The 23740-nt window shown below is 35.9% G+C and overlaps 3 protein-coding genes across 5 annotated transcripts; all 3 read left to right on the top strand.

The window, feature by feature from the left end:
* Positions 1–1018: 1018 nt before the first annotated feature.
* LOC140760578 (RING-H2 finger protein ATL43) lies at positions 1019–2827 on the top strand. Its single transcript, XM_073097591.1, has one exon. The coding sequence runs from the start codon at positions 1167–1169 to the stop codon at positions 2361–2363; it is 1197 nt and encodes a 398-aa protein (XP_072953692.1). The 5' UTR covers positions 1019–1166; the 3' UTR covers positions 2364–2827.
* Positions 2786–8490, top strand: LOC140760577 (uncharacterized). Its single transcript, XM_073097590.1, has 3 exons — positions 2786–2844; positions 6280–6359; positions 6739–8490. The coding sequence occupies exon 3, from the start codon at positions 6778–6780 to the stop codon at positions 8206–8208; it is 1431 nt and encodes a 476-aa protein (XP_072953691.1). The 5' UTR covers positions 2786–2844; positions 6280–6359; positions 6739–6777; the 3' UTR covers positions 8209–8490.
* Positions 8491–17293: 8803 nt separating this feature from the next.
* LOC140760274 (uncharacterized) lies at positions 17294–22844 on the top strand. Of its 3 annotated transcripts, none has more exons than XM_073097171.1 (6): positions 17294–17394; positions 19443–20809; positions 21011–21061; positions 21138–21236; positions 21490–21648; positions 22497–22844. In XM_073097171.1, the coding sequence occupies exons 2-6, from the start codon at positions 19505–19507 to the stop codon at positions 22632–22634; spliced, it is 1752 nt and encodes a 583-aa protein (XP_072953272.1). In that variant the 5' UTR covers positions 17294–17394; positions 19443–19504; the 3' UTR covers positions 22635–22844. The 3 variants fall into 3 exon arrangements, with proteins under 3 accessions (XP_072953272.1, XP_072953273.1, XP_072953274.1); XM_073097172.1 differs by lacking the exon at positions 17294–17394 and adding an exon at positions 18629–18774; XM_073097173.1 differs by lacking the exon at positions 17294–17394 and adding an exon at positions 18642–18805.
* Positions 22845–23740: the final 896 nt, after the last annotated feature.

A 23740-nucleotide genomic window follows, 5' to 3' on the forward strand; every position in this document is an offset into this window, starting at 1 on the left:
GTCAGCATACGTTTCCAACCGTTGATCTTTACATCTTAGGGTTAGGTCCTATGATACATATATAGGTTCCTTAAAATATTATAATTGTTGTATTTGTAAATCGAGCCCTATAATTTTAGTGAATATGTGTAGAAAATACCGTGAGTTAGATTTTAAACTAACATTGTGAAAATATTTCTTCCTAAAATAACTAAAATATCCTTATTTATAAAATAACTAAAATGTCCTTAGAAATACTATACACATATTCATTAAATTGAAGCACTTAATTATAAATAGTAAAAATATGGGGGTGTAAATTATATAATTTTAGTAAAAGACAAGGTGCGATAGGCAAAATTTCCCTACCTTTTTAATCCTTTTTGGTGCATGAAAAGAGGGGAATAGCACGATTACATTTTAATGTAAAAGTATAACGGAGCGTACGGGAGTTTGTCGGATTGGCTTCTTGCAATCCAACGACAAACGGTTTGACTGTTCCATCGTCACCCCTTCGCCGTTCTAAACAAACATACCATTCATTGCTACCTTTTGCAGTTGAGACCTTTTTTTTATTTTTTATTTCATCAAAAGGAAAAAAGGAAGAAGCTTTCGCAGGTCAGGTGATAAGATGGATCGAACTTCTAAGTGTTCTCTGACAAAATCGTCGCACATATGATAGATAATAAACGCATAAAGTAGGGAGTAAAATGATAAAAGAAGAAGAAGAAGAAATCCGAAATCCTAATTTTGAATTTAAAATAGCGATGGTTCACGTGGTTCAAATTTAAAACCTACGCTTTTTTTAAGACGAGCGTTTGAAAGCTGAGCGGGCGCTTCGCTCCTATTGACGGTTCTACCCTTCCCCATCCACCTCCTGCGTTACGTCCTCGTCCGTAAATTGCGTAAATTTTGAGGGCTAAAGTTGTCAATTACTAACCTCTGCATTCTTTAATGGCATTAACGCTCGAAACAGGGACCTTTGTCTCTCTCTCGCTCTCTCTAAGGTCCGTCCAACCCATGTTTCTCTCCCCTTCATCGGTGGCGGTGACCTTTTGTTATCCGCACCGCGAAGTATTAATTAGAGAGATGGGGCCCATTCATGTGAGAACGGAGACAGTACCCGCTTCTTCTTCTTTCTTTTGTCCTCTTCTCTCCAAAGTGGTCCCGTCACCGCCTATATATATATGTATATATATAATCTCGCTTCTTCGTCTCTAGAGATAGAGAAGCCGATCGAGGTCGTCGGAGGAGAGGCGACGATGGAGCACATCGCGGTGTTCCACTCCGGATCCGCGTCGCCGTTCCAGGCACCGGAGAGGTCGCCGACTCCGGTACCGTTCCGGCCGAGCGTCGCCGTCATCGTCGGGGTCCTGACGACGATGTTCTCGCTCACCTTTCTCCTGCTCCTCTACGTGCGGCACTGCAAGAGGGGCGCCACCGGCACGGCCTACGGCGGCGGGGGAGGAGGAGGGATCGGGTTGGCGTCGGGTGGCGGAGAGCGGCGTCACTCCGGGGTGGATCGGGCGGTGGTCGAGTCGCTGCCGGTGTTCCGGTTCGGATCGTTGAGGGGGGAGAAGGAGGGGTTGGAGTGCGCGGTGTGCTTGAGCCGGTTCGAGGCGGCGGAGTCGCTCCGCCTCCTCCCCAAATGCCGCCATGGATTCCACGTCGAGTGCGTCGACATCTGGCTCGACGCCCACTCCACCTGCCCCCTTTGCCGCCTCCGAGTCGATCCGGAGGACGTCCTCCTCTTCCTCCCCGACCCGACCAAACCCTCGCCGCGCGAGAGCAAGCACGATCCCAGCGGAGGCGAAGGCGGCGGTAACGCTACCGCCGTCTCGATCCCTCCCGGAAGGAGGATCTCCGGGCGGCACTCCACCGGATCCCTCCAGATCGTCGTCCACAGGGCTGATCCCGTCATTCGACGGTCGACGGATCTCTCCGGCGGAGGCGGCGGCGGCGGCGGCGGGATCGGCTGCTTCGAGACGGGGAGGGTGCGGAAGGACCGGCTTCTCCTGGCAGCGGAGGAGGAGAGGGAGGGGTTCGAGCGGCGGTACGGTCACCGGATCGTGTTGGACGGTGACGGGATGACCGCCGAGAGGTGGAGCGAGCTGGGGCCGTCGGATTTGCTGTTCCTCCGATCGGAGATGATCATCACGGAGAGCGGGCGGTTCTCCGCCCCGCACGTGGGGGGCGGTGGCAGGGGCGTAATTACAGGGAGATCCCTGTCCGAGATCGCCGGGGTGGGACGCCGTCTCGCGCCGAGCCGGTTCGAGGAGGAACACCGCACCATGAGCAAGTGGCTCGGATTCGCTGCGCGCCGGACCGCTCGGTGGCTGCGGGGCCCATCCCGTCTACCCGACGGTAACGGCCCTACCACCTAAACAGATACCCCCCCCCCCCCCCCCAACTCCCCCGAGTTTTCTCGGACAAGAATGCCCCGATTCCTTGCTTCTATTTACGGCTACATCCCGTCACCGTCCCCACCCATCTCGGAGCACGCGCCGTTTGGACAGGAAGGGATGTTCGGGTTTGTGAGTTCCGAGGCGTTCTCCGAATCCGCATCGATCAGGACTCTGGACGGCCGAGATCTCTTTGAGCAGTGACTACTACACCACTTTTCCTGCGGTGGAAAAAGCCGAGTTCCGGTCGCACAGGAACGCAGTAGAAAGTAATGAATCTTTGCCCCTGCTGCTGCCTCCCCACCGTCACCCCACCGTCACCGTCACCGTCACCGTCACCGTTGAGATTCGTGCAAGCGCCAGATATCTTTCCTCGGGGACCTGGGAGTACTTTTCATCCTCTGTCCCGTTCCAAGCAAGCATACGGGTGGAAGGAAGGATGGAAGCACAAACTGCTCACAGAGTAAGCTTGCTTCGATGTTACAAATTAGTCACTTTTATTGTTAATTAAATGGTTTAGGAAACTTAGTTATCTCTCCCGTGAATCCGGTACTTAGCTCGACAGTTTTAAGCATTTATTTTTTTAATTTTTTTTATAAATTTTTATAAATCACACCTTACATGCATGGACTCTTACTTTTTCTTTATAATTTTTATTTAATATATTCCGCTAATTTAAATAGTATCAACAAAAATTAATTATAAGAATATTTTAATAATTTATTAATATTAATTATAAAATTAGGATATTAACTAAAAATTATAGAATGAAAAAAAGATAAGAATTAAATTATAAAATTATCAAAATTAAAGCGAGAATTATAAAAAGATAGTTAACACTTTTAAGAGACGCTATGATGGACTTCTTAAAAGTCGTTCTCGTTTCTCTTCTCTCTGCTGTGCTGTAGATTGATTGTGTAGTGGTCTTGGAACTTGTGCAGCTCAATCTCGGACGTCTAATTATCACCACTATTCAAATTTTGAGTATAGCTAAGAATAACTTGCAAGCAATGAGCATCGCATGTTACAAACCTTTCTACGAACTGTTTACAAATATGAACGTCGCTGGCGGATATAATTATTATCTTTGATGAGATATGAAAAAAATGTTAATCAGTTCAGTATTTTAAGAAAAAAATTTATATAGCGATAAATATGTTGATTAGTTTAGTGTTTTTGTTAGAGCTACGGTGAATTAGACATCTAGATTTCATCTGATAATAAGTTTGAGAGATAGTTTAACTAAAATGCCTTTCATTTCGATGTTGAAGTTTAAAAATATTATTTTTTTATCAGTAAAAAACTTTTAATTGAGGGTTTGTGGGCTTACAAGGCTGTAAACGCTACCTTTCATAAATGTAATTAATAGTATAATTTTCTCTTTTTATTTCATACAATTTTTTTAAAAAAAAATTTAATTTAATAATAACATAAAATTACTATTTTACTCTTAGATTAGACAACATCTAATTATAACTACTATTTTACATCCAATTAATTCTTCATTACTTTAATATCAATTTTATGTCATTTTAAATATAATTGTTACTTTTTATATTAATATTTAATAGAATAATTTATACCGGTATTAGCTCTCTTCTTCTGGTATTAAAAATTAGAATACTTACTCTAAAATTAGTCTTATTCCATAAGTGAATAGTGTTTCTAGGCCTATGGATGCTTTGAATTTTTAGAATATTTGAAAATAAGAGAATTTAGACGATTAATTGCACGTCGAATAGGATAGCACGTGGTACCATCTATGAATGTTTAGGACGAAAATTTTGATTTTGAATCCGAGTTCGCATCTAATGCAATCAATTTGAAAAAGATCTAAAAAAGGCAATTGGTTTTGAAGAATGGATGATGAAAGTGTTCACTTACAACTACTCTAAAAACTTAAGCCGTTAGAAAACAGTGAGTTTTATATTTTATATTCTAACACTTTCCCTCACTTTTGGGCCAAAATATTTTAACAAGCTCAGAAAGTGAATTTAATTTAAATGGGTGGATTTTTAAATTTTCAAGTAAAAATGGGCATAATAGGATTTGAACCGATGAACTTTAGCTTTGATACTATGTTGACTCACAAACTTGATTTGTTAAAGAACGGTAATTTTTATATTTTATATTCTAATGAAAATATAGTTTATAAGAGAGGGTTATAATATCTTGGGATTGATCGACAGATTCTCCTATGATCAGGTAACCCTAAACCCTAAAATAGAAAACTACGTGAATTTTAGTGCAAATTATTTGCTACCTTATGTGGCTATAAAAAAAATCACAATATTTAATCCCTCAATTTGGTCAGATAGATCAATTTTTTTAAAAAAAATTATAAATTTATAGGATCTATCTAACCAACTATGGTTAGAATTTCCAACTTTACTTAGTAAATCATTTCAATATTAAGTTGAAGATTAGAAAATTGTATATGAGCTTAAAACTTTGTGACATGGTCTAAGGCTTTTTTGACCAAATAATATATTCCCACTTGCCTTTAGAATGTTAGTCTAAACCAACCATCTCAAGAAACAACTCTCTTAATTTAGTTTGCCATCCATTGAATACCATTAAATCCCCATTTATTTAATTATATTGATGTGGCTAAGTGCTACAAGTGTTGATCAATCTTATGATATAAAATAATAGAACTATAAGTATTTTTTATTAGAAGTTGTGCTACCAACATTCTCCCAAAATTCCATTTTTTATTTTCATCACAGCCAATCATGGCTTGCCAAATACTCTGGGAGTAGGAATTTATAATAATATTTTTGTACAAGGAGAATTTAGAAAGTTTTCCATGTAAAATAGCCAGAGGAGAAATTAGTTTGTTTAATAATCCTCCAAAGTTTCTAATTTATGTATATAAATCTATCTTTCGAAAATCCCTTATCCCTCGAAACATATGTTATTTGTATAGATACCCACTCGGTTATTTTTCATATTAAATCTCAATAATTTAATAGAAAAAAACAAAATTATTCTTATGTAAGATAAATTTATTAATACTAGAATAGTTTGTGAGTTTTAATGAGATATTTGAAGGGTATTCATACTATAAGTTAAAATCATAGTAATTTAATATTTGAATGAATCTAAACACCTTTAACTAAATAGATAGATAAATATACAAATAATTTTTTTTAATAGTAAAATTAGTGAAGACAGTTAGGTTTGAGAGGAGGTATCAAGAGTTTCTTGATGATTGGATTTGTTCTCCAAAAACCCAAATTAAACAAGCTTTCAGATGAATCCCTTGTGAAATATATAGCTATTTTTTTTCACTAGAAAATTAGTAGAAATTAAGAAATATTTAACTCTATTCAAAGGACAATTATAGTTGAGGTGCACACGAGCATATATTAATAAATTCGAATACTAAATCAAATGCATATATATTTAATATCCAAGACAAGATTATGTTATTTTTTAAATCCTGTTTGAATATAATTTCAATTCCTTGTTTTGTACGCAGCCTGCTGTTTTAGTGGATATAATATTGATTTTAAAATTTTCAATTTCAAAAATATTTTTCATAAGAATATTCTATTTGAATTTAATTTCTTTTTTTTTTTTTGAGGAATTATGGTAACTTCTATCTATTTATTAATGTAATGAATTAAAATTTCAGTCTACTATTTGTTGCATTCTTAATTTGAAGTTTGATGTCTAAATTAAAAGCACAAATTATGATACAATTCCCCACGACTGCCTTATATTTGACTTTATACTTGGTCTCTCTTTGATCAAATTATTATTATTATTATTATTATTATTATTATTATTATTATTATTTTGTTTAATTTTCTTCCTAACCAATATAAAACATGGGGCTGATCTATTACCCCACTTTTTCTCACCAGTTTTCATCTCTCTTTCTCTCTCTCAGAATCCAAGAAATCCACCATCTTCTCTTCATTTCAGAGGCAAGGCAAGGAAGGACTAGAGAAATTAATTAGTTATAACAAGGTACTTTAGAAGAGCAAATACTTCTCTTTTTGAATCTGTTTACCTCTCTTCTACTTCAATTATGCACATAAAATTGTTTCTTTGTATGAAGCTATTCGTTGGTAGTTAGATCTTATGTTAGAAATCAAAGTTTTTAATATATTTTTTTGGTACATAATAAAGTTCAGATTATATACGTATCTCTCATGAAAACTATATATACAATCGTTAACGTAAGTTGTAGTTTTTGGTAATCGAAAAGAGTTTAGAGGCAACTCAAATTTCTTACAACCAACTTGGGATGAACGCAGAATTTGGTCGAAGAAAGATTTGGAATCATAAACTGATGTTATTTTATGTTAGCAATTTGATCATCTTCTTCCTTTACTATGTTTCTAAGATCGATCTCGCTGATGAAAAGAGTGAACACTAGTAGTTCATGGCTGCACCAAGAACAAAGGAATGCGCCCGCCTGAAAGAGAAGTGCATCACAGCCCCTTCCACCCCTCGCAGCCACCACCACCACCACCGCGGTCGGCCGCCGTCGCCGAGGATGTCGATTCCGGGCTCCCCGGGCCGCAAGTTCTCCGAGAAACCGGTGGCTTCGTTCCGTAGACCGACCGTCAGCTCAAGCTTGCACACCAATTCCCCGCCGGATAAGCCCCACTATCCCCCCTTCATCACGGGGCTCGCAAAGCATCCACCGCCGAGAAAGCCGCCGGAGAAGTTCTCCTCTTTGACACACCCACACCCAAGAAATACATACTCCACTCCAGTCGGCATATTCGACGAAAGGCCTCCGAGGACTCCATCTTCCTTTGCAAAGTTTTGCTCAGGCAAAGCCTCGAGCAGTGTCAGGAGTGGAAGGACGCAAACTTTGTCAAGCGAGTGGAGCGGTGGATTGAAAAGAAAGAGAAAGGATGGCAATGGATCTCTTCCTCGGATTAGTAGCGTTCCTGAGATGGTAGTGCAGGAAGAGGAGGAGCCACCGAGAGAGATTGAGATGGAGGAGTCTGAGACAGTAAGCATTGCATCCATAGAAGAGCATTTGCTGCCTGAGGAGCTCCCAGATCCTGACCCAGACCCAATTGAGCCGAAAGATTTAGATGTCATCGTAGACTCTTCTCCTCCTCCTCCTCCTCCTCAAACAGACGGCCATCTTGCTCCTATAATTGAGCAATGTGAACCGAGTTCTTCAGAAGAAGTTGCAGAGATTATTCATGAAGATTTCCAAGGAGTTGAAGAGCCAGAAGAAGCAGGCGATGATGGTGAGAAACTGGAAGATGAAATAGAGAAGACTATAGTAGTAGAATCAAGCACTCTTTCCGCCGAGCTGCAAAAAAAGAGCGTCTTCTTCGAAGAAGAGGAAGAAGAAACCGAAGACAAGCCCAAAGAAGTATTGGAGGAATCAAGCATTTTATCCGCTGAGGAGGCAATCCAGAAACAAGAAGAGGAAGAAGCCAAGGAGATGAGTGTAATGATGGAAGCAAGTACTTCTCATGCTGCTGAGCCAGAGAAGGAGGAGACAGTACTCCAGAAAGAAGAGGAGTTGCCAGACAAGGCAAAGGCCGAGAAGGAGGCGGCGACAGTGGCGGCGGCGGCCAAGAAGTCAGAGAAGGAGGAGACAGTACTCCAGAAAGAAGAGGAGTTGCCAGACAAGGCAAAGGCCGAGGAAGAGGCGGCAACAGCGGCGGCGGCGGCCAAGAAGCCAGAGAGTGGTGTGCAAGGGAGGAAGAAAAAGGATGCCGCAAAGAGCAACGATGTCATAGAGGAAACCAAGACCAAGCTAATGGAGAAGAGGAAGAGCAAGGTGTTGGCTTTGGTGGGAGCCTTTGAGACTGTTATGCATCTGCATGAGCCTGATGCTTGAACTGCTTCAATTTCCTTTGGTGGAGGGAATTTGTGCTGTTGACATTTGGAGTACGTGCTTGACCACTATTTGATCCATTTCTTTGTGTTCTTTAAATTGATTATTTGTTGGTGTTTTTGATTGAGAAATATTTGATATACTTTTTTTTTTGGTCTGTTTGTAAAACATATGGATTATGTGGCTTTGAAATGTAAGTGAACTCATATGCTCTACTGAGATTTTCTCTTACATTTGTACATTGTATCTCTACTCTTGATTGATTAAAATGGAATACAAAGAGTGAAAGCTAGAGGAATGGGTCCAGAAAATGGTAGACTCCATAGTTATCGGTCTGCAGTATTAGTAGGAAATTGAAAAAACACTTAGACATACGTATGTATCTAAACCCTAGGCAATAATATCACTCGTTCGTTTAAGCAAAAGTCGAAAAAAATATTAAAAACGAAAGCAGATATGAACGCCAAGATTTTAACGTGAAAAAACTCGAACGAAAAAAAACCATGGATCCAAACTCGGATCAAAACCAATCACTAGAATAGTAACAGTTACAAACCGTCGATCCTCACGACTTTGTACATTGTTTGAAGTGTTCAAACCCAAATGACTAAAAGAATCTCTTCCCTTGATTGATTAAAATGGAATACAAAGAGTAAAAGCTAGAGGAATGGGTCCAGCAAATGATAGATGCCCAGAGTTACCGGTCTGCAGTATTAGTAGGAAATAATAAGATTCTTCTGGGGAACAAGATAGTAAGGTTGATGAAGTTTCTACTACCATGCATATAGGAGAGAGATGTTCATCAAATGGAGAGACAGATTTGCACCATACTTTTTGCATATATACCATTCCTATTATATAAAGTTAAAATCTTAATTATATTATGAATAACATAAATACCAGTAACTAAATAGAATGTTATTGTCTTTCTGGTTAGATAGATGAAATTTTAATAATTAGTTTTAGGGGTGTAAACAAACTGAACCAAAGCTTGATCATGCTCGAGCAAGCTTAAGTCGAGCCTATTTTCGAGCGGAACTCAATTCCAATCGAACAGAGCCTGACCAAGTCATGCTAAACTAAGCCTATTATTCAAGCCGAGTCAATCCGAGCACAAGCCTTAAAGTGAGCCAAGAACTATTCATAAGGTAAGAACTATATGAGTAGAGTCTACGTCGGCTAAGACTAAGGTTGGACTTGAAATTCAAATTGAGCCAAAATAAAAATATAAATACTAGTAACTAAAAGGGTGTGTAAAAACAAAAAAAAAATAAGGGTATTTTTATCTTTTTAGTTAAATAGATGAAATTTTAATAATTAGTTTTAGGGATGTAAATGAGCTGAACCCAAGCCTGATCGTGCTCGAGCAAGCTTAAGTCGAGCATATTTTCGAGCGGAACTCAATTCCAGTTGGATTGAGCCTAACCAAGCCTGAGCTAAGCAAGTCATGCTAAATTAAGCGTATTATTCAAGCCGAGCCAATCCGTGCACAAGCCTTAAAATGAGCCAAGTACTATTCATGAGCCAAAACTATTAAGTCGAGTCTGAGCCAACTTAGACTAAGGTTCGACTCGAAATTCAAATCAAGCCGACAAGTTCTTGCTTGTAAGCAATAATAATTTTACTTTTTAAGAATACTTCTTTGACAAAATACAAAGTGTAAATTAAGAAAATATAAGGTGCAAACTACAAATACACAAACAAACTTAGGGTCTTAAATGTAAATTTTCTCTAAAAAAAATATATATACATGGCGAGGTGAGAAGCAAGGAGGTGGAGTCGCCTGGCACGCCAGACGAGGCAACGTGGAGAGATTTAAAAGAGACTCAGGTGGGTGGCTTCGGAGGGATTTAAAAATACTTTTAAACTTCAAAAGATGGAGTTTAAACTTTAAACTCAAAAAACCTTTTAAAACGTACACAAAGGAGTCGTCGGAGGAGTCCGGTGCTTCGCGGTGAGGCTTCGGATGGAGTGGTGGCAGAAGGTGGTGGTTCCGGTGAAGAGGGACCCAAGCCCGATTAAGGACTCGAAAGGACGGTAAGTTCACCTCCATACTCCCTCTGCGCACGTTAGCTCCGCCCTTCTTCATGAGCACCATTAATAAAGGAACAAGCTTTGTTAATTATTATTATTATTATTTTTTGCTTTCATATCTTAATACAATTAATAGACTATTAAAGTTAACTCAGCATATTTGTAAGTCATTAAAATTAATTAAAAAAACTATAATAAAATCAAAATTATTATTTTTTTTCAAATTGCCAATTTTAAGCTATGTGGTGAGCCTTATCCTAAAAATGTCAAAGCTTGTGACATCTCTTGCTTATTAATTTTTGACATAGTTTGTCACTACTTGAATTAAAATATTAACATCCATAGCAGGATAAGTAATTTTGTCAAATGCTCTAAGACTTCTTTTTTTACTTACTAGATTGCAAATTATAAGGAAGTTTGTTGGATATTCTTGACTATTAAATTTTATTTTAAATTTTTTTTTTGAAAGTTGGTGGAATTCTTAAGCTCCATGACGATATCCAAACTTGTGGGTATCAAGATGTGAAAGTGATGTGGGAGATGCTAAAAAAAAAATTAGTTTGAGTTTGCACATATTTTAAAGCATATGCCGACGTTAGGGTGGATTCCGGCGGCTACGGTGGCGGCTCAGAGCCCCGGTGTTGAAATATTTATTTTTATTTTTATTAAGAAATTATAATTTGTTTTCTTAGTTTTGATCTATTTATATAGTGACTATCTATAAATGTACAGGACAAGATGGGTTTTATTTTGAAGATGTTTGTGGTTGTTATTTAAATAATCTATGGTTGATTAACTTAATGCATGTTACTTACATCCTTATTTCTTTTACAAATTTCATAGTTTAGTACATAATTTATAGTTCTTAACCACTTCTATTTCCTATTTCTCAATTTTATTTCATAATTTCTAATTATTGAATATATATATATATTGAATTTTGTAGTTTTATTATGTAATTTATATTATTAAACATCTATATTTTTTTACTTTCACAATTTTGTTATGTAATTTACAGTTAGAATACTTATACTTTTACAAATTTTATATTTAGTTTACTTAGTTCCTAGTTTATATTAGGGTAGGTCATAGTTAATTTAGGCAATTCAAAATTTTATTAGTATTAGTTAGTAAATATTTATTATTGTCAAGGGTCTTTTCAAGACAAAATATGACATAATAGTATATTTAAAAAAATAAAGTTGGATTAATCCATAGAATATTTTTTGCGATAATTTTATGTATTACGTAAATATATTCATTAGAGAGATTTATCGACTCTTGTTTAATTTGTTGTTCTTTACGTGTTTTTTTCGTGACTTACCGTCACGCTTGGTGTGTCATTTATTATCACAGTTTTAGTGCCTTTGCAGATGTTTTGAATTGCTTCTCCTTGATTTTAACTATCTTATTCTGTTATCGTTTTTCTTGAATAGATTTCTGTTGGGAGATATGAGAGTCTTAGTTCAAGTGAAACAAAATTTGATATAAATTTTAGAATCCAACTCAACTCAAAATATTAAGTAGGTGAAGACCCAAGAATCCATATAAACTTTTTCCTCTCTTCTTAACGTAGGATTAAACTCTTATATGTGATTCTCAAGAATCTACTTCTGCATTCAATGCTCAAAGTGTTTTATACTATTCCCACTGATGAGATGTTTCTCTTTCTAAATTTTTCGTTGAAAAGAACTTCCATTATATCATCAAACTTCGAGATGTTTGATCTCAATGACTTACTCACCATCATAACTAGGTTGTGCTAACTATTTGATAGAGTGAAGTTACTTCCATTGGACTTATCAATTTAAGACTTTCTTTTTTCTGTCATCGCTCCTGCTTAAACTACAAGCTAGACTCTGATATTATTTGTTGGGGGTAGTAAAGTCCTAGTCTGAGTGAAACAGAATTTAACACAAACTTTAGAACCCAACTCAACTCAAAAGATTAATCCATTAGGTAAAGGCATAACAATTTATATAAACCCTTTCACTTGGACTAGGACTCTGTTATCTCCAAACAATAATTTCCTTAAAAATTGTTATGTAATTATACTTAGATTGTCAGAATAATCATCCTTTTCTACATAACACCTCTCTTCCCTCATAATGTTTTTGTGTAACACATAGACCTCTTAAACTATTAAAAAATCTCAAACACTCATACCATTGGAGTAAAAGTTCATACTATTAGATCAAATTTATAGTTACTCTCATGATATTTGAAACAAGTGTATGCATATTAAAAAACAGTACCATGCACAAGAATAATACACTCATACTATATGTGTGATTATAAAATACCATAGAACTCGGTATATGACATAGTCCATCACACATTCTCGATCTAATATAACCATTTCAAGGTGCAAATTCAAAAGCTACTTAATCATACAATTTGATTTTATCATCTCAAGTTGTTATATATGAATAATAGTAATTTTCAAACTATATTAATATTATCAATCCATTTAGATTGCATGGATTGTATCAATATCATCGTATTATACTAACAAAACTAAATTAATACTAATTTTTTAAAGAAAATTCGTAGACAGGTAGTTCATTAATATTTAGGGGTTACAACAAAAAAACCTAATACACAAAGAGTAGGAGAGATAGAGTGACGGTTCTTTAACACAAGTCCCACACTTGGTCTATAATAGACATCATAATAAATTAATCCAGAGGATTAAGCTCGAGGGCGCACTACAATGATAAGATGAAGAACAACCCAAAAAATTCCCAGGAGCAAAGAGCCTCAAGTTTGGCATTAGTCCAACAGTCCAAGACATACAAAACTAATATAATAAAAGTGATGACAGGTAGATGAATCTACCTTTATTAGTGCATATTATAATGATTAAACTAACTTAATAATATATTATTGGAGTGACTCGCACGACATAAATTTTTCAATAATATAATCTATAGTATAGATCACTAAATGATATAAGAAAATATAACAAATGAAAAAAAAAGAATTTCTTCAACACTTGTATAAAAGATTAATAGAAAAAAAAAAGAATATGTAAAGGTGGAGTTGAAGACTAAGAAAGCAAATTGACTGGCCAGGCTAGCCAACATTATTGTGCTAAAAAACCTTTAAATTTATAATAAAAAATCTCTATATTTTGCTTTTATTATTATTAATATCCTATCCGATCCAAGTATCATTGTTATGTTTTTATTACCCTAAAACATTATGTCGTTATATATATATATATATATATATATATATATATATATAAACTCCTCGTTATTAATAATTTTTTAGGTCTTATTTGATTTGAGACTAAGTAAACTTAATTAGATATAAAAAAATAAAATAATATTTAGTTACCGAACTAGATTAGAGATTCCTTAACTAATTTAAAGGAAGTCTCCCAACTCAAAGCAAATTGGCCTTAGGTAACATACTAAGGAATTATTAACACTTTTTAATATTGAAAGGGTCAAGCCCATTCCTTATTTTGAGGCAACAATTGATTGGCATGACAAGTGCTAATGGATACAACCACTAGATTATAAAATTATGGTTGCCCAAATATGACTAACAGCTATCTTTGGGGGTGTTTATGTGTATAAAATAAACAGAGGGTTAATGACTAAGGAGATGGGTTCCAGTCTTTAGACATGATCAGGGGTGGCCAATGCCAACCAAGAATGTCTCTTGGCTTTTAATGGTCAAAGAAAGTCTTGGTGCATTGAATAGGCTTAATAAGACAATGTCCATTTTGGGTCTTGGCTTCAATTTTAATTACTCATTTACTTTAGGAATAAGATTAATTTTAAAATATTTACTCCCAAAATAAGATATTTATTTTAAGAATAATTATTTTTATATTCACTTGTATTCTGAAATAAGAGTATAATAATTTTCTTTAATATGATATAAAGTAAAAAAATAAAAAGATTAGGAAAAATGTGCTTTGTTTTTTTTATTAAAAAATTACTATGAATACATTTTGATTTGATATAAAGTAGGTTGATCAGATAGATATCAAGGATAAATTAGTAATTAGAGTAGTGTGTGGTATATGACGTAATTATCTACGTGGGATAGAAAAGAACTACGTTTCAAAGGTCACCGAGATGAAATGACTAATCTCAATGATCATTGAGGTTAGGAATTGATCACAGTAGAGATTGAGTTATAAAGATCGCCGATAAGTCTATAAGCTTCTTATACATACTACAGTTTTCATGATTGATTTTGATTCAAGGTTGGATTCACATTTTTTTACTTGAATTGGGGTTAGGGCATTATTTTTATTTTTCATTAATTATCATAATACAAAGGTATTGACAAAGTTATTTTTATTATATTTTAGGATAATTTCACTTAAACCCTCTAAACTACTATTTTTTTTCACATACACTCTTAAACTTTTTTATTACCATCATAAATCTCTTGAACTAAAAAATTATTCATATATACCCTATTAAACTAAGAAAAAAATAATTACATGAACCTCTATTTCTCTAAACTAATTTTTTTTTTGGTTTATGGAGATATATGTGATAAAATTTTTTTTTCAGTATTTTCTTTTTAAAAATACTATTTTTCATATCTATAACAAATTAAAAATTTGTGGTAAAAAATGTAACTATACGAATCTCTAATGCTCTAAATAAAAAAATAAAAATAGTTACGAAAGTATATATGGTAAAAAAAATGAGTAGAATTTTCCTAATTTAAAAAAAAAAATACTATTTTTCATAAAATCAAGTTTGATTCTAATCAAATATCTTGAGAATAAAGTCTAAAACACCTGCATGAAGATGTAATTAATTAAATTTAAATTCATGGAAAATTATAGTGTGTGAAATATAATTCCCCATTTGTTACTCCAATGAATGCTTCTATCTCTCCCATGCCCAATTAGATAAAATAGGTTAGAGTAATTTCTAATGCAAGAGACTTTTGCCAATATACTTTTTGTGGTGATATAAATACTTTTCATTACTTAGGTCAATACATAACTAGGTAGAGTGTAAATATTAGTCCTTTTTTGCTAACTTTTTTAATTATAATAAAAAATATTCGACAAAATTATTGCATATTTGAGTATTAATAATTGAGATAATTATACATAGATCCTGCTGAACTATTATCATTATTTTTTATATACTTTTTTTGAACTATTTTTTGTGACACATAGATCCCCTAAATTATCGAAAATGTCTCATTCCCGATGCAGCCTGAATATGGAAGTCTTTTTCTTTATTTCTCGACGGTAAAGTGAACAAAAAAAAAAAAATCAAAAACAGTACAATTTTATATAAGCGGGTTTTTTTAGGTTTTGGGTTATTTGTTAATTTGACTTTGACGTTGGAATTCTCTTTCTATACTAAAAGGACCAAGATACCCCGATAAGAAGGTAAAAATATATTTTAATATAACTAAAAGTTTTCTCTTTTTTTTTTCTCTAAAATATAAGGGTAAATATGTCATATAGCTAGCTACTCACGCGACTTTTAGGTGATAATTTACGTAAAGAAAATGCAACGAAAACATAACGGAAGTTGTGCTTAAAATACTTTTAATAATTCATGGGGTCTATGTGTCACAAAAAGAGTTTAGCAGAGACATATAAAAAATAGTGACGGTTTAGAAGGTCTAAGTATAATAATTCATAAGACAATTTTAATATTTAAATAACAAAGACTTTCACATTTATCACCTACAATTCCACAGGAGTATTCAAATAAGAGTGAGAGCCCTAAAGTTGTGGGTTCTATTCTTTGAATCAATCATGAAAAAGAGAGGGTTGCCCCCACCAAATGGAGATGCTCTCTTTCATAGAAGCCACTAAAGGGAATAGAATACAAGCACAAGGTCATCAAAGAGAAGAAGACATGAGAAGAGGCTTGTGGTATTAAAGATACTTTACTTTTTAGGTGGATTAGAGTTGGCTAGTGGTTTCCTTAATGATCTCTTGTGAGTTGTTAATTAGAGTAGTTTAAGGAAAAGCTCATGATTAGTGGGTTTGATTGAACTCAGGATTGTGTAATATTTCATTTCTTTCGAGGAAAGTTTTTAAGATCACACCCTTCCATTTTGTGTATATTAAAAGCTAGCCCTAAGTTTGTCATTAACTAAATTAGGTCACCCTAGCTAGTAATTATTCTCATAGCTTGGATCTATTCTTGTCTTATCTCGATCTTTAATGTTCATTTTAATCTTCCTTTTATGTTATCAGACCTACGCGTAAATTTATGAAACAGAGACACCCGAATAAAAGGAAGGATACAGGGGGCGGGGGAGGTGGTGGTGGTGGTCAACTACTACGTCGATATATATTTCGCTTTCCGACAGAGAACATCTAATCTTTAGAAGAAAGGAAAAGGAGAACTGAATAGTACCAATTAGGTAGATGAAATCATAGATAGAAGATTTAGCGAGAAAATAAAGTTACACCTAAATTTCTTTCCCTAATTGGATATTAATCCCTTTTGGGCCATCTGAATGATTCCAACCTTCTACCCTCTTATCTTGCTAGAAAATTTTTGTAATAGATTCTCTCTCAAATGCCTTCAATTGGGCAATTGAAGTAATTCCAATCCTCCAATCTCCTCCCAAGTTCCCAAAGGATTAATTAATAAAGAGAGGAGAGAAGATAATTTTGGCTCTACCTACTAGGAAAGAGAGAGCCAAAAGAGATTGGGAATTATACAATTCACCACCCCAAAAAGAGCATCAAATTCCAAACTTTGGGAATACAAACGTCGCCTACTTTTGTGCTAAAAGGAATTAAAGAAGGGAAATTACAAATAGAACCAGAGAGAAGGATTTATTTATAATATACTCAAAATATAGGGTGGGAATTCTAAAATTCCTAATTAATTCCTGTGGATGTCGTGCCTAACAACCGCAGATTCCCGGATCTTGAGGCGGATCGGACGGTCGAGATCCTCTTTGGAGTCTATAATCTTAGCGTTGGCAATCCGGAGCCTGATCCGGATCCGGATCCGGAGGTAAAAAGGTTATTACCCGACCCGATATTTGATCTGGTTATCATTAAAGCTTCGGATCTCGTCACGCACGTTTCATGTCATCTCTCTCTCTTCTCTCTCTTCTCTCTCTCTCTCTCTTTCCGCTCTTCCTCTTTCTCTCATCTCACTTGCGTATCGTATACGCCGCCATTTGGAGGTATGTTAACGGGAAAAATGGGGGAATTTTTTGATCGTTTATATGTTCCTTTTGATCGGTTCCGATCGCCGTATGGTCGAGCGATCGACTTGTAAGGTCTCGTATGTCAATTTTGATAATTTTGGGTCTATTTATTGGACTTGGTATGTGGGATTTTGTGAGTTTGAGCGCTTCAAACGCTGGATTTCATGACGTTATTATGTGGTTAATTGACTTTGTGCTTGGAAGAGCTCAAAGCTCGGGCTAATTTAGATTTCTAGCCTCCTTGATGGGATCAAAGTTTTGAGATGCCTTCCTTTGAGTTGGATAATAAGTCATACGAATGGCTCCGGTGGCATACCTGGATTCTCTGCTTGCTAGATTACAAAAAAAGTTTACTTTGGATTCTTGGAGTTTTGGATGCCAAAGTGGTCTTGTTAATTTTGATCATATGTTTAGGCAATCAATAGAACCCGCGCAGATGATCGTTGAGTGACCGCCTTCATACCATATCAAGGAGAGTTTATATGATTGTGATGTTTGATCATCTGAGCTTGTTTATAAGAAGATTTAAGATCGGATAATATGAATTTTTTTTTTTGATACAAGACGGGCGTGCGAGAATATGATGGAACTAAAAAGATTTCGATTATGAGCTCGTTTTTAAGAAGATTTTGGATTGGATTATTGGAAATTTTTTGTTTCAGGAGGTGTGAGATTATGATGGAACTTCGAAGTTTTCCATTTACTTATGTTTTGCTTTTTGATAGGGATAGGGAGCGTTTTCTCTTTTCATTTGCCATTATTTGGTTTGTGCACTTAACTCAAAGTTGGTCTTAAGTGTGTGAGGGTTCAACTTTTATATCTTTATCAATGTTGGCATGATATCTTAACCTATGGATTTCATTTGGATTATCAACCAAAAGAATGACTACAATTCTAACAGTATGAATGGCCAGAATGCAATTTTGCATCAAGGGTAATTAGGAATCAGACAGTTCCTTATGTTGGTACACATGTGAATCTAGATACCTTTCAACTTCTAAGATGAGCTTGTTCAAGTTGTATGATCTACAATTGCCTTTTTTTTTTTAATCTCAGTAACATTAAATTTTAAGCGCCCTATCCCATCTAATTAAACAGATAGACTTGTATTGGGGAGGGTGTGTAACTCACTGTGATGGAAATCTAATTAAGATCTTTTTGTGTGCGTTGTGAGGCAATATATCTTTAGTAGCTGTTTTGCTTAAAACAGACTATGCTGGAGATGAATAACAACTGCGGAGAGTGGTCACAATGTGCTGAAGTGAGTACCAGTACTGGTTGATAAGGAGCACGGAGTGTTGGATGGAACTATTTTGCTGCACCTTGATCTCAAATATATGTTAGGGAAAGGATAAGGTGTGCGACCGCCCAAATTCCTAGTTTTTAGGTGCAAATTATGACTCTCCAACATGGTCTTTCCTCTGGAATAAGATGTTGTTCATCTGAAGCTTCAATATTTGGTTTCCTTCTGCATAATTTATTGTTCATCAAGTATAAAGAAGCTCAAATCTTCTTATCTTAAAGTAGGTGTTTATAATATATTGACTTGAATATATATGGACTCTAAGATGTTGGAAGCATTTCTGACCAGCGCTTGTGTAGGTAGCATCTGAAAAGTAGGTGAAGTTGAGAAGTGTGGTCAGTCATTTAGGAGTTTTAGATGATTATAATTGTAACACTTTTTAAGGAGAATGTTGCTATTAACTGAATTAATAGAGGCAATTCAGATCTTGCGAGAGTTATTGGGGATATATATATTTGCAGTAGACATTAGTTTCTTGATTATATCCGGTGCTAATGAGATGTTTAGTTTTATATAATCGAAATCTTTTGTGCTCTATCTTTAACTTACTCTTTATTCACCAGCAGTTTCATAGCACCTAGATATCATTATAAAGAACTTGTTGCCTGATTCTTATGAGACAGTAGCTTATTCAGTGCTTATTTCTTGCTCGTTTCATATGGCTTCTATTCATTTCCAAACTAATTGTTCCTGGTTTTGCTGTCTTAAAATGTGATCGCAGAACTGAGGTGCTATTCTTCATTTGAGAAATATTTGCTCCTGATCTGGACATTTTGATCTCTCATGGATGATTATTCTAGTAGAAGAGCTGCTGGAGGACTTGGCTTTTCCAGAAGAGGCTCTGGCATTTCTTTTCGAAATCAAAACCATGAAGATGGGAGTAATCAGTATTGCAGCAGGTTAGGATGCAGCAGCAGGCTTAATTCCATGAAAGGCAGCCAAATTGACAATCAAGAAAAACCAAGATATGCTAGACCTTCTTTGCGTGGAAGCACTACTGTAAGCTCTTCTAGAACAATATTCAGAAAGTCTCTAAAGGAGAAACAGAAGCAAACATTTCTAGGAGAGACAGATATCACAGAAAGTAGTGGTAGGCAGGCTGAGCTCGAATATTCGGAAAGCAGCAATGGGGTGATACTGTCAGGGGAGTTAAATTCTGATGTTCGACAAGGTGAGACAGAAGATTCACTTTCCATTTCCACAAGGGAGGTAACTCAGACGGTGATGCCTGATTCTGATGATTTTGACTCTGTAAGTTTTGAGGGGAGTTCCACTCATCAGAGAATTGAGTCATTGGCTAAGTCCACTGCATCAAGTTCAAAGCCGCATAAGCAAAGAAACAAACAGTTAAGCATAGGTGATCCAGATACTTGTTCAACCTCCTTTGTGCGCCGATCAAGTGCATCCAGAAATACCAGCCTTGCTGCAAAACCTTCCCAAGGTCTGGGAGCACCGAGATGCAGTCTTAAGAATCTTAGTTGCACATCAATATCTGATGTCCTACCAACTGGCTGTTCTTCTGCTGATTTCAGCCGAAGTGGGAGGTTTAACACTGTAAGAAGAAGAACTGATGGAGAGATTTTTCCTGCCAGAGGTAAGGGCATCATTGGGTCCTCAAGTGGAGGATATTCAGGTTCCTCGCATACCAATCTTGATTCTGGCCTACCTGTAGCAGAAAAGTCAATTGTGCAACAAGCCGGAAGAAGGTCCAGAAATCTGACTAACAATAGAGATGGTGCAATTTCAGTTAGAGCCAGACGACCCTCTAATAGGGGTTCTTCTGTCAGGGTGTCTGATCAAAGAGATGACAGCTCATTTCCCTTACATGAGATACATGAGACTGTTACTACTGGCCCCGAACTGCAGCAGACTCAATTTTCCCTACAGGAAGCTCTTCCAGAAAGCATATCAAGATCATATTCCATCGAACTACCTCAAGCCTTCCGCTCTTCTAGACGTGCAGGTTCTAGTAGTACTGCCCGAAGTAGAGCTATATCTCGTCTAGATGAAAGCAGCACTCAAATGTTCCATGGCACCTTGGGAGACCGAGATGGTTATAGACGTCTAAACATGGAAGATATTGCAGAGGTTTTTTTGATAAACTTTTGAACACTTGTTTGAAACATGAATATCTTACCACTAGTAGTAACTATATACAAAATATCACTTGATCTATTTGGATGCGCAATTTGGTTGCTGTTTCTTAATTTATGAGCTATATATAGAAGTGACTTTCGGGTAAGCATACAGTGATGGCATTTTAAGCTGAAATCCCTTTTACTTATGCAGGTGTTATTGGCACTAGATAGGATTGAACAAGATGAAGAATTGACATATGAGGTTGTTGATGTGCTTTGATGTCCTGCACTTCCTTTCTCATATTTGTTGATTAAATGAAGTTTCTTAATTTTCGCAGCAATTATTGGTACTGGAGACAAACTTGCTCCTAGGAGGCCTCACTTTCCATGATCAGCACAGAGACATGAGAATGGACATTGATAACATGTCCTATGAGGTAGATCTTTATCGGTTAGATAAATACAGTTGTATCCTTTCGAACTTTTTCTTGGCTTTCTATTGAGGAGAGCCAACTTCAATTATAATATTACTGAGTGTTCCTGTTCCTAGAGCCTTTATATAGTAGTTAAAAGTGTCATATGTAGGAAATTGTTACACCTTTGATTTACCTTATAATTTCTGTTTGTCAGTGTCTTGATCTGAAGGAGATGTTTATGATTTTCTCTTTTGGGGAATGTTGGTTTGTGCAGGAGCTACTAGCCTTGGAGGAGAAAATGGGCACTGTCAGTACAGCCTTGTCAGATGAGGAGTTGGCCAAATGTATCACAAGAAGCATACATATGTCTGCCTCCTTTTCCCCAGAAATCACTAGTTATATTCTTGATGATACCAAATGCAGCATATGCCAGGTACTTTTGCTGTTCCTGAGAACAGAATTTTGTTTTTTGTCTGAACCTTGCTAGAAATCCATGCAGTTTATTCTGGATTTTACTTTTGCTCCTGTAGATCATTTTTCCAGGCCACATCTGTAGGATTTATCTGTGCTTCCTTTCTTCACTATTTTTGTACTAATCCAGTGCCCACCTAAGGCTGGAATTTGATTAGGAAAGGGAAAAGAAATACAACTAGGAGCCAGGCATGGAGCGTATTCATTTACTGTTGCATCATACATGTTCGTGATGCTTCTTGCTTAAATGTATCAGTATGATCATTGCTTCCAAGAACATTAAGATGATTCTCTGATGTTTATAATATTAGATTTCACTAGATCATTTTTTAATGTTATTTCCTCAATTTTGAAGACATCATTTTGATTGAGCCAGTACTATTTTCTTGCCAAATATGATTCTTCATCTAATTGCGGGAAGCTCACATTTGTGAAGTAGTGCCATTTTGTTGCTCTTACCGTACAATAAATAGACTCTGTATACCTCCTAGCTTTTTATTTCTTTCCACGAACAATATTATACCTGCATATTTCCCCTTGAGGCATGAAAGCATCTACCAATTTAGTCTGCACATAGAGCTGCAGCTGGCTCAATTTTGTTGAGAACCATGAATTGAAGTCTTTTTGGACTCTAGATCATCCTAAACTTGCATAGAACAGCGGTCGGGAAATTTATTGACGGGTTGAATTAAGAACCAAAATGGTGCAGCCGAATTAGTTTTCCTCATCAAACATTAACGCCAACTAACACCACGGATTTACATGATTAGTTCTTGTTCCTTTACTGAAGTTCATCTGTTCTCCTTCCAGGAAGAGTATGATGAAGGAGATGAAGTGGGGAAATTGGGTTGTGAGCATCAATACCATCTGAGCTGCATCTATCAGTGGCTTAAGCAAAAGAACTGGTGCCCAATCTGCAAAGCTTCGGTGGCATCATCGTCGAAGTAGATATCTTGGTATAAATGGACCCATCTGAATGTTTTTTCGTCAGTATGCACACTTCTCAGTCCACATTGTAAATAGCATGAAGCAACACTGCATCTTTTACCTCATGGAATAAAAGTGAGGGATCGTAGAAAATTCTATTGATTCAGTCCAAAATGTGTATAACTCCAATGTTTTGAAAAACTTTATGCCAATTTGCTTTTTTATTAGAAATGCAGCTCTATGTCTCCACTTTTACTTATTTATTTTATCTAATATCTTTAGGGTTATATTTGATCGCTTTTGATTGGCAATTAGTGCAGCCTCAAATTTGAATTTGATGGTTTATAATTCAGATTTTGAAATTTGAAATCAAACCCACATTAAGTGAATTTATTTAATGGCATACCCGGAAGGAAGCCATCCATATTCACAAGGTCGGTCTGAAAACCGAGCTCATAAAGGAGACCGATCTCTTCCTTTTCTTTATTTAATTCTCTTCCTCCTATGTTTGCATAAAGAGATTTTTGACATAGAATGCACCTTTGTCGAAAAGAAACTGTATATATAATTTATACTTGTTTCTTAAAAAAGTCACATTTTGATACAATTTCTGGATTACAAATAAGGTTACATTAGGGGGTGTAAATGAGCCAAGCTTGATTGACCGGGGCTCTGATCTAAGCTTGGATTGAAATTAATGTGATCAAGCTTGAATTGAAATAATTTTAATTTGAACAAATTTTGAGCTTATTTTAAACTCATGCTGAGCTTAAGCTTAAAACGATCTACTCAATTAGCAATTTCAAATCTTATCAATTCAAGCTATTTCAAGCTTTATCAATTTAAACTATTTTCGAGCCTCAGCAAGTTTGAATTGATTTAGGCTTAAATCAAGCTTAAAATAAAATATAATTCAACTATAAAGATAAAAATATTATCAAAATATAAATTAGTTAGAAAACTTCAAGCAACTAAAATATAAATTACAAGCAACAAATATATTTGTGTCAGAAAACTACAATCAACCAAACATATATGTATTTTCGAGTCCTGTCGAGTCGGCTCGGGATCAAGTTTGATACGAATTTAATTTTAAGTCTAGCTTCAAGATTAAGCTCGAGCAAGCT

Source organism: Typha angustifolia, chromosome 5 (assembly GCF_048772165.1).
Source record: "Typha angustifolia cultivar Huaian chromosome 5, ASM4877216v1, whole genome shotgun sequence".
Classification (NCBI taxonomy): domain Eukaryota; kingdom Viridiplantae; phylum Streptophyta; class Magnoliopsida; order Poales; family Typhaceae; genus Typha; species Typha angustifolia.

What these genes read in the sequence shown, in the direction of transcription:
- LOC140760577 (XM_073097590.1), top strand. Translation starts at nt 6,778, where the DNA reads ATGGCTGCACCAAGAACAAAGGAATGCGCCCGCCTGAAAGAGAAGTGC.
- LOC140760274 (XM_073097171.1), top strand. Translation starts at nt 19,505, where the DNA reads ATGGATGATTATTCTAGTAGAAGAGCTGCTGGAGGACTTGGCTTTTCC. An exon ending in ATGAAGAATTGACATATGAG is followed by an intron (nt 21,062 to 21,137) that starts GTTGTTGATGTG and finishes TAATTTTCGCAG; the next exon opens with CAATTATTGGTACTGGAGAC. An exon ending in TTGATAACATGTCCTATGAG is followed by an intron (nt 21,237 to 21,489) that starts GTAGATCTTTAT and finishes TGGTTTGTGCAG; the next exon opens with GAGCTACTAGCCTTGGAGGA.
- LOC140760578 (XM_073097591.1), top strand. Translation starts at nt 1,167, where the DNA reads ATGTATATATATAATCTCGCTTCTTCGTCTCTAGAGATAGAGAAGCCG.